The following is a 19,460-nucleotide window of genomic DNA, read 5'->3' as shown; positions in this document are numbered from 1 at the left end:
ACTAATATAATATTATCGAATTCACATTTTTAACTTACAGACATAAATTAAAGAAATTAAATGTAAGAAAATCTACCGATCGTTAACGCCATTTGCGTGAATAATTGTATAGCCGTTTTTCTACAAGTATCAGGATTTATATGCTGAGAATAATTGAAAGATTGTTTAACAGTCCTCATAGTAACTCGAAATGGTAACGAGTTTTATTTTGCACTTTATTTTCGAGATGTTAGAAGAAATGAAGAAATGCATCCTTCATCTTCAGATGTTAATAAAGTAATCAGTAAATAGTTAGCCGGCAAGTCTTCTTCTTTCAAAAGTTGGTCGCAGTCTAATCAATTCAAGCTAGGAGAAGAGAATTAAAATATTTACAGTTTGTATTCCGACATGAAAATATAACAGCAATTTGCGATTATTCTATTTCTAGGTTTAGAAAGGGCTTTGATTATTATTATTAGTACACTTTATTATGTAATAATATGCAGAGGATAATTTTGTCTTTTACGTGGTCTGCTTCAACACGGTGAAATAAGAAAATCCGCATCGAATCACCTACAACAACAATACACAAACATTATTATTATGAATTAACTTCACTCCACATTATAGACAGGCGAATTTAGGTGTGTAATTGTGGGTACAATTACACACATTTCTATAGTAAATTAATATTTAAATTATTTATAAATAAAATAATATATTTTTCATAATATAAATCTTAAAAATACTGTCACCAAACTTATTATTAATATTTTCAATATCACTTCACAATAAATTCAAATTTTAAGAGCCAACCAGCAATATTTAAAAATAGAATTTAATGAAGACCTGCATACTGTAAAGTATTGGAATTTGCTCAGCTAAAATTAAATTAAAGTCATAATTAATCGGTTCTACTATTAAACGAAATGAATGTTATAGTAATGTGAAAGTATACAGGAGATTACAGCAATTAATTAATTATTTGATGAAAAATGTGCGTCTGGCTACTGGATTATATGTAGTTTGCGACCAAAGTATTGATTTATTTGTATCTAATAATTGTAGGAGAGAGGAGATGAAATCAGAAGGAAAATTGATTTGGCTGCGGATGTGGAAGTCTTCTTCAATTTGGAAAATTTAATATTTTTTAAGATCAGTCGTAGCACATTAAACCTGCTGTTGACATGTCACAAATTTCCAAAGTAAAATATTTAAGTATATACAGAAATACCTCGCATTGTGCGGCTTCGATCATTCCGGTTTCACTAAATAATAACTGAGTAAAATAAATTCTAAATAAATAAAAGACTTTTTGTCGGAGTCGTTTTTTGGCGTAACCCGCACTATGCGAGGTATTGCTGTATATATTATACATACTTAGAAATTTCACTGCCTACTGCAATATATTATGTAAATAATATTAGCATGTTTCTGTTAGAATTTTTCTTATCAGAATATAGTTTGAAGTAAGATATTAGTTTCTATTCTACTGTAATAGCTTAGTGTTTTGCATTTTTGTTATTAATTAAGTCAAAATAACATACTGCGATTAAAGCTGTGAGCGTGAGTGGGTAGAATTTGCCGATGGTCAAGACAATAGGTTTCTGCAATCTCCTCATGTTCATGATCATCGATTTCTTGAAAGACGTGTTGGCGGCGAACCAATCTGATTCGTATATTCCAATCATCACGTATTGAGCCTTAAATTTAAATCAAAATGTTTTAATTACTTAAATTCAGATAAACTCTTTATTTTTACGTTCAATGTAATTTCATTTCCATAGACGCAGCAAAATGTCAATTGAATGACAACTCCGCCGCAATAGTCAAGTTGCGCAATGAAATTTGGACTGAAAAGAGGCTCCTAAAATTCATTGTAAAAAAAAAAGTATAAATATATTAATATATTAATACAACGACTAACGTAAGACATGATGTAGAGGCAGGAAACTATAGCAAATAGTGTGACCACAGATTGGGCTAAAGTCCCGTAACAGAAAATATCCTCCATATCTTTGCAAACGCTGCAAAAAAGTGTTAATCATATAATGCGAGAAATTGTAGTTCCGTGATGTATATTATTACTCGATGATCATTTGAAGGTGAATGGTAATTTTCTTCATTTCCTTTTCCATCATGTTTGATAACACCGGGTTTTCTGAGTCCCTGAATATTTGGTAATTACTTGGTAATCGCATATTGTGAAAACATCTCGCTCTAATCGTCCTGAAGGCTCCACGAATGTTGACGAAGTGCGCTCTAATATACAGACAGAGGCTGGTAAATTGAAGATCGTAACCTTTAAACAGGTTAGATATTAGATAATAAAAATCAATTGGCTCCACGTGGAAGCACTCACAGACTATTTGATACACGTAGAATTGCATGGGAAAAAATTGGATGAGAAGAGCGGCCGTGCAGTGATTCTCGATGTCGAAAGGAAACCTACTGAAATAAGGCAGAAGCTCTTTGCAAGTCACATTCGAATTTTGAAAATCATCGTCTAAATTCAAATAAATGTAAAATGTTTCGAAAAACTTGGAGAGAGGCACCAGATTCGCAATAGTGAAAAAAGGTATCGCATTCATATAGAACATTTTCTTGTTCGCTTTTACAGCTACCTCGGTATCAAAATCAGGCAAAGTTTCGTACTTTATAGCATCATCTTGCAATAGCCGCTTTATCCTTTCGATTTTCGCCCTGTTCCTATGCAGAATATAAATTTTGAACGATCCCACCAAATGCGTTGTCAGCATCCCAATGTGCTCGATCAAATGAGAGGGTTTCATCACGGTATCTTCAAGTGCTAAAAGTTCTGAACACAAGTAGTAGAATTGGCAGTACAAAATCCAAAATGTATTATACGAATAGTAAAATGCAGTCTTCAAATTTCCATCGGAACTTTGAGGCAAATACAGACCGCACAGTTTTAGCAACCAGGTGTTTATTTCGAAGAAATCTCTCGGTTGTTCGTCCATGTTGCTATGATAATACCACCAAATATTTTAGAAATTTCTTATCTTTATATACGGTTTTCGCGGTTAATACATTCATTTCAGTGCAATTTGATTCGCGTAATTACAAAGCAAGCGATTCCTTATTTGTGTCGCTTCATCTTTTATTCAACTTTGGACCCTCCAACATCAAAGACAATTGCATAAAAATCTACATAGCAAATAGATGCCTTCCGAATACCGGTGTGGGAAAGGAAGTTTATAATTTACCAAATGATTTCTGTTTTTATTTAAACATATTTATCAAGAAATAATTTATATAAATTAACTTAATATTAAAAACATAACAAAATGACATAACAAAAAACAAATCATTACATAATTAACTAGTTAACTTCTGTATTTTGAATTGATATAATCGTTATTTTAAAGACATAACATTTTATCAATAAACACTTTACGACATTTTCTAGAACCAACGCGAATTTAATCTCATCAAATACATGCTAGAACATTTAGTTTTGTCACAAAATAAGACAAGAGTTGCAAAAAAATAACAAGAATTAACTTTGATATTCATAATAATTGAAATATTTTTAAACTTAAGACACATTATTTATTAACAATATATTCTAAGTACAAAACTAATGTTATATTATCAAATTCACTCATTTAACTTTTTTGTATAATAATAAAATATTTCGATTAAATTTTGCAATCTAGATAAATAATTTGAGATAACTTAAAAAAATTAAATTTATCAAAATTTGCCGATCGTTATGTGAAAATTAGTTAATTCTACCGATTAGAAATAATAAAAGAACGTAAAGTTGATTATCATTTACATTATTCAATTTTAATTGCCTTAATTAACTACTAATATATTGGAAAATGTCCACATAATTATAAATAAATTAGTGAATCCGTCATTTTTCTCATTAAAGATGCAATACATTTTTGATGCAAAAGTATTCTAAACACATTGTTGTTATTATCTTGAGATATTCGTAGAATGTCCCCGAGGCAACGTAACAACCATTAAAATGCAATTAACTTCTTTAAGTGGATTACATCCAAAATCGACGGATCGAAAATCATCAATATGCAAACACATATGTAATATCAGTGATTACAAATTTTTGAGATTTTTGCGGAAACCGAATTGGATCGTCCCACCGGATGAATAATTCCAGCGTAAATACCGATGCGAGCGTTTAAATGCGACACAAACATCATGAATATGATGATTATCCGAAACCAAAATGTCGGAATCGGAGGATCCGAACGTCGTTTTGGAGAATTACTTCCACTGGAATTTGTTCATATTGAAGACGTGCGGATTGTGGATTCCCAAATCCGATGAACCGAAAAGATTTTGGAGATATCTGCAAATTTTAATAATATTTAGCTATATTTTGGTTTATCAACCGAGCGAATTTGCTGTGATGTTTATAACACCGAATCTTGAAACTGTTGTTCGTTGTTTGAGGGATACTTTGAACCACGTGATTTGCATATACAAAGTGATTCGTTGGTTTTCCTACAGGAAAGAAATAATTAATTTGATGAAAGTCCTGAAGAGAATCGATTACGAGGAGCTGGGGTTCTTTGACGCATCTAAAATCATCAAGAAGCATAAGAAAGAAGCGGATGTTTGGATCCTGTTGTTCCTGGTTTTCGTTAACACCATTTGCGTGAATATGTGTATAGCCGTTTGTTACTCGTTTTTCTTCAAGTATCAGGATTTGTATGCAGAGGATAATGGAAAAATTGTTTACGCTCAAAAATTACCAGTCATCATAGTAACTCCATTCGAAATGGTAACGAGGACGAGTTTTATTTTGCACTTTGTTTTTGAAATTTTACCTCTCGACATATACGCCTGGATGATCGTGGGTAAGTTAACTAATAATAACCTTTTAATCAAATTATTAAGATTATCCGCAAAGGTTTGGACGGTTTATTCACCAGCTTGATGAGCTGCATTGCAGCGCATTTCTGCGTCCTTCAAGAAGCCTTACGCACTATCAGACCCAGATGTTTGAAGAGATTATTCTTAGCAAATAACGAAAACACCATTTACGATTCAAATCAGTTGAACGCCGAGATGTTAGAAGAAATGAAAAAATGCATCCTTCATCTGCAGATGTTAATAAAGTAATAAGTAAATAGAATAGATTGAACAAATACTTAGTAAATATAATTGCAGATCTTCGGCGATTTTAGAGAAGATCTACAACATACAGACGTGCGGTCAAGTGATGGTTTCGCTCTTCGAAATGTGCTTTTGCTTGTATCTACTCACCTCAGTAAATACTCATACTCGCTCTCTAAATCATAAGTTTAACTACTCTTTCGTAGTCTTTAGATGCGGATGTTGGGTCAGAGTTAACTTACTTAGTATCAACGAGTTTCGAATTATTGCTTTACTGCTGGTTCGGGAATGGAGTTACAGAAGCCGTACGTCCAAAATCTCTTTATCCATTATATTCTGTTTTCAGCTATCATCATCTGTTTGTTTGTTTGTTTCAGAGTGTTGCAATACCTGATGCAATTTTCAAAGGCGATTGGCTTTCGTCCAGTCGCGAATTCAAGAGTTGCATGCTGATAACTATGATTAGGATGAGACGACCGATTTACATGACGATTGGAAAATTTACACCGTTGACTTTCACCGTTTTCCTATCAGTGAGTAGATTTTACACGAAATAAATACCATTAACTTTTAGCAAATTACATAAGAATTTACAGGTTATTTACAATATTACAATCAATCCTACTATTAATATATCCCGCGTAATATGAAAACCGCGAGAAACTCAAAATTAGTCACATCAAATTAATTCGTATCGAGTTGTATGGAAACCTTCTTTAACCAATTAAGTCCCCTTCCAAAATGAAAATCTCAATCCATTCTTTAACCATATACTTGTATCAATTAAAGGCATGCATTCCTCTTCATCCAAACTTTAGTGTATCTTCCGGAAATAGTTCTTAAGCTAAAATTTTCTTAAGTTATATAAAAACCGCGTTTAAGCTATTCTCTTTTTTGATATTGTTTCAATTGTCTGAAACTAATTAATAATGCAATATAAAAATTAAGGACGAACTGTTAACTGCTTCTTGTTAAATAACCTTAATCAATAAAATGCTAAATATCATATATGTAGCGAAAATCTTCGAAACTTCCGTAAATATCGTTATCGGTCAAAGCTACTTATTTGTTCAATAATCAAAGAATTATTATATCAGTATTACACATGAGTAATATAAATAACAACAATCTAAATTTAACGCCTCAAGAAAACAATATTTTTACCTATTACTTTTGCCAATGGCAAACTAAATTTTAATTAAACAAAATTAAAAAAAAATACTACACAAAATTATTTCTTATGTGCAGAACCCAAACTATATGAGATACTTATACTATATTTCTATTATCGTAACATAAAATATCTAACTTTAATTTTATCTTATTTTTTTTTAATTGCCAATTTTAACAGTGGTTTATTTATTTAAATTGATTATGATAAAGTATTTTATTATATCTAGAACAGTGATTATACTTAATTAGTAGTTAGAATTGATATAGTTCATATATTATATTTAAAAAAAAAACTTTAAACTAAAGTTCATCCACTTTGACTTATTACATTTTTAACTTTGATATGACTGGCTGATAGAAACGTTACAAAGCAAATTATCAAACTTTATCAATGAAAAATTTAGATTGCAGTTTGCGTATCCTCTAATTAATGTAATCGTTGCAGGAATTATTTATTGAATAAAAACGGTAATCAATTCTAAAATTACACAACAAAAAATTTACTTTAAAAATTTGCTAAAACTTAACATTGTGATTAAATTTTTTAGAAAATAGTTTACTTTAACTATATTTGAATTCAATAATAAGTAAATAGCAAAAAATGAATAACTTTAGTTCATTGGTGAATTGTATTTGAGATGTAACTAATTGAAATTTCATTTTCAGATTGGAAGAGCGGCGTATTCGTTCTTCACCGTGTTGAAAAGCAGCTCATTTTAATACGATATTTGCGTTTCAAAATCACGAGATTATAATTTTTTGCTAAATATTCGTCAGTAGCGAGTAGTTTCTTTGTTTATTATGTAGATGTAATTTGATGCTAATGAAGTCTGTTACCACGGAAAGAGAAAAGGCTAAGCCAGAACAAAAATACAACGTATCTATCATTAAATACGTATAGAACGAAATGAAGAATAAACTTATGTAACTAAAACCGATGGAAACGCGGAAAACCAGTTATGCGAATTATTTAAATGCCAATGTGTGTGGCGTGATACCAATGGTACGATTGGTTGCCAACTGACATTAATAATTAATTAAAGCAGACATTGAATGAGTCTAAGGGATTTGCGCCCTTCGTCGTAGCTCTCGCCACGAACTCGCTCTTTAAACAATGACTTTTTTAATCTGTCCGTGCGTGAATTCGCAGGACGACATTTATATTTAGTTTAATGATAGCTGATAGTAGATTGGCCTCAGAGGTCAGTCAGTTAATTTGAGTAAACGAGTTTCTTCGCTTTTAATAATATTATATAAAGGCGACCGGGACTCGGCAATCTGCATACACGACGAAGAAACAACCGTGGCAAGTGCGAAGCATAAGAAGTCTCTCTCTCGTCCTTTTTTTTAATCCACAAAAACCGGTGAAGTTTTCGTAGTTTCTACTACTCGCTTATTGATTAACAGAAGTTGCGAAAATGATGGGACCACAGAAAAAAGTCGCCGGAAATCCAGACGATGTGGTATGACACAGTTTTACATTATTTTTTATAATATTTTGCAAAAGATAACTCAAGAATAAATCAACAAATAAACTAAAATTATCAAATGTTATAATGGAATTTCTATGCTTAAAATAGATTTAACGAAGCAACCACAAAAGTTCAAAAATTCACTTAATAAAATTATATTATTTTTTTGTAACATTATTGATTTTTTTACCAAAACAAACGTATTATTTCAAATTACATTATTTATCGATACTTGAAACTATTTTACAAGTAAAATGTATACTATAACTAATATAAATTACCTTTTCCTTAACTTAAACCGATATATGAAGTTATTTTATTGTTCTTTGAAAATTTAACAAAACAAACTTATTTTTATAAATTGCATTTTAAAAACTAAATATAATCAGTTTTTTTAATAGATTAATACATTGTTAATATTGAATAATGCCAAAGTTGCTATTATAATTGTTATTGAAACATCCTTTGTTAGTAAATCTAAATAATAAAGCAGTCTAAAACCTATGATGATCCTAACATTGTATGCATTTTATAGCAAAAATCTAAATTTGTTTATATATTTTTATTTTGTTTTTGATGTTATCACCGATTATCGTAACCTAGTTTTCATTTTGGTAGAGGAATCTTCGAAAATAAAACGGAAACTACGATTCGAATTCGTGTCTCCGTCCGACTAATTTTCATATTAATTTCTAAATTATTCCGTCCGAACACGTCTTTACATTCTCGCTTCGAGAGTTTCAAAACTGAAATCTTTAACAAAAAAAAATGATATTATTTAACAATAAAAGCATTTGCTTACATTTTTGCCATGATGAAAATGTACGTTTTACATTACTTAATTTCTTCTACTGTTATGAATTTTGTAATAATTTGAGCATTAGAATGAGAAACATTATAAAGTTTATTTGTTTTCATCCAAAATTGACCACAATTGTTACATAACTTCATACAAATATTTCTGAAAATTATAAATTATTGGATATTTAAGCTATTGTTAGTGTTTATATTAATTGTTTTATTGTTCATCTTATTTTAATTATTTTTTCTTTACTCAAACTATTTAGATTTGTGACGTTCCACAGTTGTCACAGTTGATTGCATAAAAGTAATGAAATGATATTCACCGACTTGCAATTAAATAAAATATATGTTTATTTCTTCAGTTCGTTCAGTTTGTTACTAAATATGTGAAAACATAACACAATTATTGAATATCTATATAATATTTTTCAGCTGTTATTATTTCAGATATCTTGATTTAATTCAATTCGCATCGAATGATAATAATATATTTCTGGAATCCAAATGTCGCCGCAGCAGCGACTTCATAATTATCGACTTGAAACGTAAATCGCGGTGATTAATTAAGGAAACAATACGTTTATTTGGAAATGCCAAGGATATGAAATATTGACGAATCTCTTCTGTACTTGTTTTCGATGATTCGTGCATGAAACAAGGCACATGCGTCACATGATTATAAATAAACGGAGCAAATATAATACACAATGCCGATTTTGAAGTTGCATAATTCGGCTGCAGATAATTGATGGATTTCGGATTCGTGTCGTCGTTTGGTGAATTCATAAAAAATTCATTGAAAACACGAGAAACACGTGAGAATTAATATTTGATTCGTGAACCTCGGCTACCGTTACTTATTTTTTTATATGGTTTTAGGTGATTTCTGATCGTTTCTGGTATTCGTTACAAACAATAATAATGTATAATTAATGATAATTCGTAAAAACAAATTTAAATATATTTATATGACATTTTCATTCTTTTTTTTATTTCCAATGGAATTTTAAGTAGTATACATATAAAATTATTTGGTTTTTGTATAATTAATTTTTTTGCATTATATAAATTTTATTTAGAAAATTAGTGACTAAATCGATATTTCCCAAATTTTAAAAAGATAATATATTCACAACAAATATCAGTTTGTATGATTGCTAAGTTTTGTTCACAAACTATTTAAAAAAGAGAAGAATCGGATTTCTCCAAAAGGCATAAGAGAAATTATGAAATCATTAAAGAAAATAAAAAAAAATCTTCATTATATGAAAATCCGCGGTTTTCAAACTATGGGGTTTAACCCAAGCGTCAAAAAAATGTACTGAGTCGCAGTACAACTTATATTTCGAAGCTGGGAAACATTACACCAGTGTCATTGTTATCATTATGTTATTATAAAATAACATTAACAATTATTGATAGCGATTTAATTTTGTACAATTCATCGTAAGATATTTATTGTGTGTAAACAAGTAAAAAATAATAAATATTATGAAACCTTTGTGTACTAATACGTTGCATTTTATTTACGTTGTGTGTCATATTACATTTCAATAACAATCTCTAAAATTACAAAATATTCCGTAACAAGATTCACTTTCCAACGTTTTTTTTTTGTAATTATAATTGATACGCATATTAATCTACACGGCTGGCTTGAATTGTGAATGGGCTAAGCTTATTGGACATTTCCATACGTAATAAGCTACAATTATCTGTTTCTCTTTCCTTCCTGCTGATCTGTAACAATTTGAATGATGCAAAGGCCAATTTCTGCTACGCTTTTTATACCAATAATTAAATTAATGATGATTATCCAATGATTTGATCGATGTATTCAAAATAATTTAATTAATAAATTAGAAAATATTGTTAATAGAAGGAAATGTAACAAAAAGAAAGAGCAAAGTTTCAATTTATTGCAAATATCCGATAACAAATTTGTTTTGTAAACAGTAGTTTACGTAAAAGGTTCACGCGAAAACATATCAATGCGCGTTAATAATATTTAAAAAAAACAGTAGTTTCTATTTCAGTTTCTTGTGTATATTAGCTCAGATTTAGTGTTAAATTCGCTCTCACTGCTGCAGTTTTTCCTTGTTGTAATTAATTCTCGCGCTTCGAAGTAATTAACAGCAATTACTTCCTTAGACACCTGCAGTTGCCAATTATTTTTTTGTTGAAGCGTTTAAGGTCATCTATCTCTTTGTGGTCGAGTTTTGTGATGCAAAGTAGTTTTGATATTGCATGGCGTATCTTGTGTTCTGGGTTTTTTTTCCTTAATTGCCCCGTTTCGTCAGAATTCACGAGTGATTTGCTCTCCTTCTTTATTAAATAAAAAGTAGTTATAGACGTGTAGAAAAACGTAGTAAATGATTTGAGTGTATAAAACTTCGCAATATCAATCGTAGCTGTTCAGTGTATTGCTATCGTTTGGTGGAAGCGAATTCTTGTGAAGAAAAAAAAATGGTTTTCGAGTATATAGATTCGGTGCTAAACGATGTAAATTTCGATTTTTCATTTATTTAATTCAAATTTTTATTTCAATTATTTTTTTTTAGCCGATACTGATGCCTGGTGGAAATTATATCAAAGTTGGAAAGGACTCGGCTCAAAGCATCTACTTGATTTTTTCACCACATTCTGAAGAAGTCGGAATCCTGGCTAGATATTTGAAAATATTTGAAAACCATCGTGTTAATTTGTTCCACATCGAATCCAGAGCTTCCACGAGGATGCCAAATAAGTATGAGTTCGTGGTGGAATGTTGTCCTGATGGAGATATCGAAGCAGCGATAAGCGATATTAAGGATCTGAGCGATTACTTCAACATTATCACCAGAAATTATAAGGACAACAAGGGTATGTTTCCTAGTATTTGTAATATGAAATGATTAATTGGGATTTGTGTTTAGAGTCGGTGCCGTGGTTCCCGAATCGCATCCGAGACTTGGATCGCTTCGCAAACCAGATTTTATCTTACGGCGCAGAGCTTGATTGCGATCATCCAGGATTCACCGATCCCGTTTACAGAGCGAGGAGGAAGTATTTCGCTGATATTGCATATAATTACAAGCACGGACAACCGTTGCCTCACGTCGATTACACCAAGGAGGAGATCGATACTTGGGGACAAGTCTTCAGGCAACTCACCAAGCTGTACCCGACTCACGCCTGCAAGGAGCACAACCACGTTTTCCCACTTTTGGTTCAAAACTGCGGATACAGGGAGGACAACATCCCGCAACTCGAGGACATATCCAACTTTCTGAAGGGTAATTTGCAGTACAAATAACATTTTAAAGTAATAATAATAACATTAATTTCTGCGCAGACTGCACCGGTTTCACTTTACGCCCAGTGGCAGGACTCCTTTCGTCTCGCGATTTCCTCGCCGGTTTAGCCTTCAGGGTGTTCCATTCCACGCAATACATCAGACACTCCAGCAGACCACTCTACACCCCGGAACCGGACGTCTGTCACGAAGTTCTCGGACACGTGCCACTCTTCGCCGATCCATCTTTTGCCCAGTTCTCCCAAGAAATCGGTTTAGCCTCTTTGGGAGCCCCAGATGATTACATCGAGAAATTGGCAACGGTATTTCAAATGCATCTCAAACGATTTCTATAACTAACTTTTCGTTGCTTGCAGTGCTTCTGGTTCACGGTGGAGTACGGTCTGTGCCGCGAAAACGGACAACTGAAAGCCTTCGGCGCCGGGCTTTTGTCCTCCTACGGAGAATTGAAGTACGCACTCGAAGACAAAGCCGAAGTTCGTCCATTCGAACCGGCAAAAACGGCCCTCCAAAAGTATCCCATCACTGAGTACCAACCAGTCTATTACGTTGCTGAAAGCTTCGAAGACGCCAAAGATAAAATGATGTAATTTTAACAATCCCATTAACAAAATATTCTGTTTTGCATTACAATTTTATCTTTCTAGCAAATACGCATCAACGATTCCAAGAGGGTTTGGAGTCCGCTACAGCGCTTACACCCAAAGCATAGATGTTCTGGACTCGAAGCCACAGATCGAAGGTCTTATCACCAACATTAACCAGGAGATGCAGATCTTGATGGATGCTCTGAAGAAATTGTAGATACAAGTTGCATTGCTACAATATATTAAAAACACGTAGATATTAAGATTTCTTTTAATGTAAAATGATTTGTTTTTTAATAGTGCATATTTACCGATAATTATTATTATATATTATAATATACATGATAATTATATGCTTAAGTTCGTGTTAGGCGCAATTAATATTTTGTAAGTTTTATGATAAAAACGAAACATAAATATGTATAGTCTGATATTTGTAAAAATAAAATAAACATTGTTACTTTGAATACTATTCATTTTAAATACACTTCATTTCAATGATTTTATTTAAGTATTTGGTGACGTCTCCAAAAACAATTTAACGTTCCCGAATTACCACGTTTACTATATTTCTGTTTACAATAAATAATTTCAATTATCTAAACTAATTCGTTTATCTACGCGTTACTTGCAAAGTTGTTATATAATTACTGGCAAAATAAGTTGGTTGTCATATTTTGTACACCTAAAACAATTTTTTTTCATAATTATTTATAGTTATAACACTTTAAAACTTCTTTAACGTATGGAGATTAATTAAGTTGATATCAATCAAATTTAACGATTTTATTTCAAATAATTTAAACTAATTTTATTAATTAATTATAATTGAATTACATTCACATTTCGAATGAGTCATATTAAAATTTTATATAATAATTATTTGTTCGAAAAAAAATGAATATTTACGTAAAACTGCACATTTAATTTGTATGCGTAATTATTTGTCTTTTTTTTGATTACTTTTTAGTGGTAATATTTGGGATGTTCTAGTTTGTTTGTTGATTTATATTATCAAAAATCTTTTATTTTCTGGTTCAATACACAAAATAAATGTTTACACTTGCTGAATCTAAATGTACACTAATAATTATTATCACACAAGCAATTAAATTACCCTCTGGCATTACGCGAAAAAGTGTACACTTACACATAAACATGATATTGGCACAATAACACTAAAATTATCCGGTGTAACTGTTTTTCTTTGGCTTATTCGATGCGACGATCGGTATCTACTATTCATCGGGAGAGGTGAACACCAAATTCTGGGTTATAGGTATCGTTATTGGTACAGATACAGTTGGAACGACGACTGAAGGTCCTGCAAGTGCAGCAGGAATCCCAGCCATTGTCGTTGTACTGCTTACGGTGCTGGTATTGTAATTGCTCGAGGAGACCTTCAGAAAAAGAAAAACTTTTTATCTATTACGATAAAAAAAAAAGTTTTAGGAAACTTGCATTGCATTGAGCTTGCGTTGATGGTAACAATCCTAATCGGGCCATCAGGAGCTGCTCCGAAACCCTTCTCAGTTCAGCTTGCTGCTGGCCGATAACAGCTTGGAGTTCTGCGTGTTTTCGTTGTAAATCTGCTTGCATTTGATTGTGTATCTGAGAAAACCCTATGTTATCAATTACCTAAAAATATAATAATATTCTCTATGAGAACTTGCAAGAACCAATTTGAATGTACAGGTACTCCTGACTTTACGACCTATCTGCTTAACGACAACTCGTACTTACGACCAACGGAGTTTTGACCTATAAATGAATTTAAAGTTTTCGGGATAATTTTTGTAATCTTACAACGATCTTTTGTTCCCGGCACAAGCTCCTCGGAACTCGGTAATAAAGTGAGGAGTACCTGTACAGTATTTATGTTTGTAGGTAATATAGAAAAGGAAATTGAATTGAGATTTGGTTAGTAAATACCGTATTAAAAAAAATGCAAGGGTCTTGTATCACCTGATCTGGACGGTAAAGAATATTTACCGGAAGTGGCGATAGAACCGCCGGAGAAGCAAAATTAGTAATCACAGGTTGAACAGGAATCGCCGCGACGTACTGTGGAGGTTCCATAAATGTTGGGGCTACGATGGTCTGCGTAGATTGAGTAGGGACATTAACTGAGACGCCGCCACTAGTCCGTGTTTTCTGAAATGAAGACGGCTACAATTAAGTAATAATTTGAACTTTTTTTTTTCAAGTTATTTACCACCGAATATTCTGACATCACCGAGTGTCTGGATGTTGGAGAATCTGCGCTCATAGAAGTGCAATCTGAAGAAGGCCCGTGGCATACTCGACTTCTAGAAGTCCTCGATTTCCAAGACTTCGAAGAGTTTTTATTGTTCGGTGAGGATTCAATTAAAAGCTCGATATTTTCCTCGTTTTTGATGTTCTGTTTCATAACATTCACGTAGCTAAAAGTACCCAATTTATATTATTCTTTTAAAAGTGCGATCAATAAGCATACCTAACAACGCGATGCGTGCAAACGACAAATTCCGGTTTGGAATTCCACTGATGGTATGTTATGTAAAATCTAGTTTGAAGCCAAATCCATTGTTGACCTTTTGTTAGAAACCTGTAATAGCAGGAAGTACCTTCACCCTTTTGCATCAACGCCTCGTGACATCCAACCACCCTTTCAAGATCATCGGTGTGGTAGTAATCGTAACCGGAAGTGCCCAACAGCTCGAACGGAAAGTAACCGATTATCGGTGGCGCTCGATGATCTATGAACAGGAACTTCCACTCCAAGCTGTGCCGAGAAATGAATTCCGTGTTGCTGGAGTCTATTAAGGGCATCTCTCGAATTAGCTGCGGCGTTTGCAACCTCCCCGTGCCAACGAAAACCAATCTAGAAGCGTTTCAAATTATAATTAAGAAATGCTCTTCAGTGAACGCGAGGAAAACTACCGGGAATCGGCTTCTCCAGAATATCCGCTATGCCTGGAGCTGTCCGTTTGTACCATATCCGTATCAGAACCTAATGAATTAAAGAAACGTTAGTTGTTAAACGAAAGTAACTGTAAATTGACCTCAAGCCGTTGCATTATGCAACGTTCACGCGACAAGCAAAGAATGCAGAGCCAAGGTCGCAAAGAAAGTGCAACTGGATTTATATACATATTTTTATAATATACGTATCTCTTATACAAAACGGTACGTTTACAACACAGTCTCACTCTAACACGATTTGATAATTATACCTAATGTTTCATAACATAGTACATAGTCACTGAAGGGAAAGTCCCTAGTTCTGTTCACTTGCAATAAGCATTTAGTTTAGTGATGGAATTTTTGGTATAATACAAAAGTATTATAATTTTACTATCAAATTCTCATATGTGAGTAATCCATATCAAACTATTAAAAAATATATATACGCAAATAATTAATATATTTTTTAAATAGTTTTCTTAGGTATCTCATATATCTTCAAGCTATGTATGAAAAATACATTAAGTATAATATTTTTGATAGATTTTGAATTGTAATTATTTATTAATTATTAGTCACACATAATATGGTTTCAATTTTGCGATTTGTATTTAGTTGTAACCGAAGTATCATCCGAATTTTCCCGTATTGTATTAGCGATAGCTATTTATATATATATCGAAATAATCAATAAAATTTCAGTCCAACATTCGACTCACGGAGATACCCCTCAAAATGGACGAGCTCGTAAAAACTGGAGGATTGCCTGGCATCCGATCCGCCTCTCCTCAAATAGCATGAAAATGACAATTTGTTTTCTTCCTCTGCGGGACCCATCAACGTGTTATACAATTCGCCCTGCTCGTCATCATTGACCAACTCGTACAATGTCATTCCCAATAGGTCGCTCTAAAAATTGAGAGAAAAATCAATGCTCGAGTAATTTCGCTCAGCCGGATTCCAACCCACTGGTAAATGTCCCAATAATGAAGTAATGCTCTCCGAAGCATAGAATATCTGCCCGGACGTTGCGAATACCATAATGAAACCATCGACAGCCTCCAAGACCAAATGCGTGAATTCTTCGTTTGTTAGAAAGGTCGGTTTCCACTCTTCCTGGATCTCGTGAACGCGCGACCTTACGGCCACTTCTGCAGGCCATTAATATAAGTTAATAATCAATTAACCTTTAACTAAACCCCCCTCCCACACACATTAAAGCATAATTTCATCGCATCCCATTACCGTTATGATTTTTGAGGAAGGAAATCGTCGCTTTCAGCACCGTCGACTTATCCATTTTCCTGCCGCCGCTGGACACCATCACGCTCAACTCGTTCACCAGCAAATTGAATTGATCCCTCCGCTTCTTCTCGCTCAAATTTCTGGACTTACTTGAAATATTAAAAAAAAAACAGAAAATTTATCGATTTATACCAAAACTCAAAGATAACTCAATAATATCCAACTTCTAATTACACACATGCCTAAATGAAAAACGCACAAAAGCTAAGTTTTGAATAAATAAACGATAATTACCGTTTCGAATCTTTGTCATCAGAGTCATCGTCCATAACGTCACTGCATAAATCAAACAATATTTTAATTATGCGCTTGTTATCTACAGTTACTTTTTGTGTGTAATTCCAAAAAAATACACTTAATATCTTTTCCTCAGAAATACATTTAAATTTAAAAAAAAATTAAAGATTTGAGGTTGCGGAAAGTCGATTCGTGTCCTTATAAATTAAAATGTCATTGATCACTGCTGCTAATTGTGGCAATGTTTCAATTAAAATGCCGCACCTCTTGTTTTGCTGCGATTTTATTGGAATTACCGTTAGAGTCCCTTGAAATGCTTTGCATTTCAATCTACACACACACACATATTCTAACCGTACACGACAACGTTCTAATTAATTACGTTGATATTGAAATTTTGCAATAATCATGACCATCATCTAAACCAGGGTTTCTTAAACTTTTCCTGCAACGAAACACTTTGTAAATCCTGAAATTTTCGCATACACATTAATCAATAAATAATTTAAAATAAACATTCTAAATACATAATATTTAATAATTATTTCATTTCAGGTTTTCACGGAACACCTATTAACCTAATGGAAGATAATTTGGCTAATTTGATATCAACCTTTCCAATGAAATTAATACAGTTTTACTACAAACAAATTACAAATGTTAGCTTACTAATTGTTATCAAATAGATTAGTGTTCAGATGAATTAAGTGTATTTTAGTTAAAGGATATATTCCTTACTCGGATCGTCCGGCGGTGCTCCTCCTAATATGAGACATTTCCGCGTCGTTGGTTCGCCTTTATTTTCAACTTATCCTTCCAACACATAAAAAGGGCCTTCCGAAGATCACCATCACCGTGGTTGTATGCGATATCAGCAGGGTACGAAGCCCAGCGACTACTTCCTTCCGTCCTTCTGCAAAATGCGTTCAAACGCATATTTCAAACCATCCGACCATCTGTCCCGTTTTACATTCACGTGAACCAGCAAAAAAAACAATTAAAATATGGAACACAATCCTCGACCGGTGTACACTAATTAGCGAATCGCGTACTTTACGGATATATGCAGGACAGACAATCTGGTAGGATAAAAAGGATTATAGCGCGCGTCTTTCACGTCCTCGCACTTGGTCCGCTAACATACTACATACATATTATATGCTGTTGTACATGCGCTCTCTGTATCTATTATCAGTCCATAATCAATCGTAATATTCAGGTGCAGGTACATTGGAAGGGGGAATTCTTCCCAGGTTGACAACAAGCCCTCCTTTCACATAAGAGCGCCACTGAACGGGGCAACAGGTTGCAACAGTAATATATCACGTTCACTAACAGATGGAATCTATTTACCTACATTTAATATTAATCATTTATCAGATACACAATTACAAATATTTCAAATTAAATCTAATGTGTTTAGTTATTCAATTATCTTAAATAAATCTTAATACTATAACAAAAATCGTATTGTTTATTATAAACTACAAATGAAATTTTCTAATTAAACAAAATATTATTATTTCATGTAAGACCTTCATTCTTATATCTATTCTTGTACATACTTTTACTTTACACGAATCCATTAATATTTAATGCATATGGTATTAAGTGCTTCTTTAATGTTTCTACTTATCATCAATGCATTTAATTATTAACAATTATGAACATTATGCAAGAAGAATTCCCATATATATTTATAAGCAACACGTGTATTTTTTTTATTTTTGCATATTAGTTTGTCATTTAGTCATAATTTGAATTATCGTTTATTTAAGCTTCGAAAAAGTATTTACATTTTTACTTATATCTCATCAAGTATGTGCGATAATTTATTGTAGAACAACCAAATTAAAGCAAAATATTAAGTCTATAAAATGTATGTACTATAATTATTATATCCTTTTTTATTTAGCCGTCAAAGTTGAAAAGTTTCGAAAAAGTAGTGTCTTTACATTTTTGCAAATATCTCAACAAAATAGAAGCTAAATATTCACAATATTCAAACTCAAAGAAATGTTTTTTTATGCTTCGAAAAACAGTATCTTTACATTTTTGCTTATTTCTCAAAATTCATGGTAGACAAATTCAACATTGAGCAACCAAAGTAAAGCTGAATATTCAGACTTTAAAATTTGTGTACTGGCATTGTTACATCTTTTGTAATTTAGACGCAGTGTCTTTACATTTTTGCTTATTTCTTAAAATCCATAGTAGACAAATTCTATATAGAGCAACCAAAGTAAAGCTCAATATTCAGACTTTAAAATGTTTATACTGGCATTGTTGTATATTTTGTAATTTAGACGCAGTGTCTTTACATTTTTTGCTTATTTCTGAAAATCCGTAGTAGACAAATTCTATATAGAGCAACCAAAGTAAAGCTCAATATTCAGACTTTAAAATGTGTGTACTAGCATGGTTGTATATTTTGTAATTTAGTCGCAATACACTGTTAAACTTGAAGAAACGTTTTTTTTAAGCTTCAAAAGTATAAGAAATGTTAGTTGAAAAATGATATTTTGCGGGAGAGACACAAATTTTAAGTTC

The 19,460-nt window shown here is 32.4% G+C and overlaps 4 protein-coding genes across 11 annotated transcripts; 2 read left to right on the top strand and 2 right to left on the bottom strand.

Annotated features, from left to right (window-relative positions):
* LOC108565029 (putative odorant receptor 71a) lies at positions 1-2,369 on the bottom strand. The gene is made up of 6 exons (XM_017924277.1): positions 2,342-2,369; positions 2,068-2,281; positions 1,907-2,006; positions 1,742-1,846; positions 1,527-1,682; positions 1-552 (listed from the first exon to the last, which is right to left on the bottom strand). Exons 1-6 carry the CDS (start codon positions 2,367-2,369, stop codon positions 502-504), a joined length of 654 nt encoding a protein of 217 aa, XP_017779766.1. The 3' UTR covers positions 1-501.
* Positions 2,370-2,507: 138 nt separating this feature from the next.
* LOC108565048 (putative odorant receptor 92a) lies at positions 2,508-7,455 on the top strand. The gene is made up of 7 exons (XM_017924303.1): positions 2,508-2,557; positions 4,483-4,832; positions 4,886-5,093; positions 5,146-5,245; positions 5,298-5,396; positions 5,469-5,624; positions 6,931-7,455. Exons 2-7 carry the CDS (start codon positions 4,502-4,504, stop codon positions 6,982-6,984), a joined length of 948 nt encoding a protein of 315 aa, XP_017779792.1. The 5' UTR covers positions 2,508-2,557; positions 4,483-4,501; the 3' UTR covers positions 6,985-7,455.
* Positions 7,456-7,552: 97 nt separating this feature from the next.
* Positions 7,553-12,810, top strand: LOC108565046 (protein henna). 2 transcript variants are annotated; one of them, XM_017924300.1, is made up of 6 exons: positions 7,553-7,727; positions 11,102-11,402; positions 11,456-11,815; positions 11,875-12,137; positions 12,192-12,421; positions 12,483-12,810. In XM_017924300.1, the coding sequence occupies exons 1-6, from the start codon at positions 7,683-7,685 to the stop codon at positions 12,637-12,639; spliced, it is 1,356 nt and encodes a 451-aa protein (XP_017779789.1). In that variant the 5' UTR covers positions 7,553-7,682; the 3' UTR covers positions 12,640-12,810. The 2 variants fall into 2 exon arrangements, with proteins under 2 accessions (XP_017779789.1, XP_017779790.1); XM_017924301.1 differs by lacking the exon at positions 7,553-7,727 and adding an exon at positions 10,933-11,042.
* A 605-nt stretch (positions 12,811-13,415) lies between these two features.
* LOC108565065 (circadian locomoter output cycles protein kaput-like) lies at positions 13,416-18,216 on the bottom strand. Of its 7 annotated transcripts, none has more exons than XM_017924333.1 (11): positions 17,649-18,216; positions 16,908-16,949; positions 16,614-16,762; positions 16,338-16,519; positions 16,088-16,277; positions 15,345-15,414; positions 14,899-15,285; positions 14,641-14,845; positions 14,388-14,591; positions 13,884-14,060; positions 13,416-13,822 (listed from the first exon to the last, which is right to left on the bottom strand). In XM_017924333.1, exons 1-11 carry the CDS (start codon positions 17,684-17,686, stop codon positions 13,661-13,663), a joined length of 1,806 nt encoding a protein of 601 aa, XP_017779822.1. In that variant the 5' UTR covers positions 17,687-18,216; the 3' UTR covers positions 13,416-13,660. The 7 variants fall into 7 exon arrangements, with proteins under 7 accessions (XP_017779822.1, XP_017779823.1, XP_017779825.1 ...); XM_017924334.1 differs by having other exon boundaries at positions 13,417-13,822; positions 14,388-14,576; positions 14,638-14,845; positions 17,649-18,215; XM_017924336.1 differs by having other exon boundaries at positions 13,418-13,822; positions 13,884-14,033; positions 14,638-14,845; positions 17,649-18,215.
* Positions 18,217-19,460: the final 1,244 nt, after the last annotated feature.

The sequence above is a fragment of the Nicrophorus vespilloides genome, unplaced genomic scaffold, assembly GCF_001412225.1.
Source record: "Nicrophorus vespilloides isolate i.1.1-1 unplaced genomic scaffold, Nicve_v1.0, whole genome shotgun sequence".
In the NCBI taxonomy this organism is placed as follows: domain Eukaryota; kingdom Metazoa; phylum Arthropoda; class Insecta; order Coleoptera; family Silphidae; genus Nicrophorus; species Nicrophorus vespilloides.
This window is presented reverse-complemented; position numbering and strand designations above follow the sequence as displayed.